The sequence below is a fragment of the Chaetura pelagica genome, unplaced genomic scaffold (genome assembly GCF_000747805.2).
Source record: "Chaetura pelagica isolate M959 unplaced genomic scaffold, ChaPel_1.0 scaffold275, whole genome shotgun sequence".
NCBI classification, from domain to species: Eukaryota; Metazoa; Chordata; class Aves; order Apodiformes; family Apodidae; genus Chaetura; species Chaetura pelagica.
In genome coordinates this window covers 3708159-3708850 of record NW_009953486.1, presented here as the reverse complement: position 1 = coordinate 3708850, position 692 = coordinate 3708159, and the positions used below count along the sequence as shown (strand labels likewise).

Genomic DNA, 692 nt, shown 5'->3' with positions numbered 1-692 from the left:
CAGGACGGTGGGTTTTTGGCCTTCTCTTTTCAGAAGTTGTATTTGTTTGGGAAGCAGGTCGCTTGCTGTGGTGAATCGAGTTGTGCGAGTTTCTGTGGGCAAAAATGGCCTAAATGTGGGGAGTGCAGGGGGGACACGGGAGGAGAAAAGTGGCTGACTTGGCTCTGCTTGCAAACAGCAAGACGATGAGGATGGGGAGGGGGAAGATGATGCCGAAGTCCAACAAGAATGCCTGAAGAAATTTTCAACCCCAGACTATATAATGGAGCCATCTATTTTTAACACGTTAAAGAGGTGAGTGTGACCTCATATGTGTTACTTGTGCTATGGATGCAGCGTTGTCACTTTGTATGGAAGTGTTTTCCCTTTGTTTACAGTGTGGTTGTTTTTTAGTATGACTTTCAAATAGTTCTTTTGTGATCCTTTCATCAGGTATTTCCAAGCAGGAGGATCTCCAGAGAATGTTATTCAGCTCCTCTCAGAAAACTACACGGCAGTGGCACAGACTGTAAATTTGCTGGCAGAGTGGCTCATCCAAACAGGTACAATAAGTGATATGGTATCATTTGGGTCACCAGTCTATCTTTTGCCAAATATCTGAAGGATATTCTCTATAGAACAAGAGGGAATGGCTTGAAGCTGCAACAGGGGAGGTTTAGACTGGACATTGGAGAAAACTTTTTCACGGAAAG

At 44.2% G+C, this 692-nt stretch overlaps 1 protein-coding gene across 1 annotated transcript in view; it reads left to right on the top strand.

The window, feature by feature from the left end:
* Nucleotides 1-692, top strand: part of NELFCD (negative elongation factor complex member C/D) — an 8846-nt gene that overhangs the window by 852 nt on the left and 7302 nt on the right. The window contains exons 2-3 of the mRNA XM_009998748.1: nucleotides 179-294; nucleotides 433-542. Of these exons, the coding sequence (XP_009997050.1) occupies nucleotides 179-294; nucleotides 433-542 (226 nt within the window). The remainder of the gene's footprint in view (nucleotides 1-178; nucleotides 295-432; nucleotides 543-692) is intronic.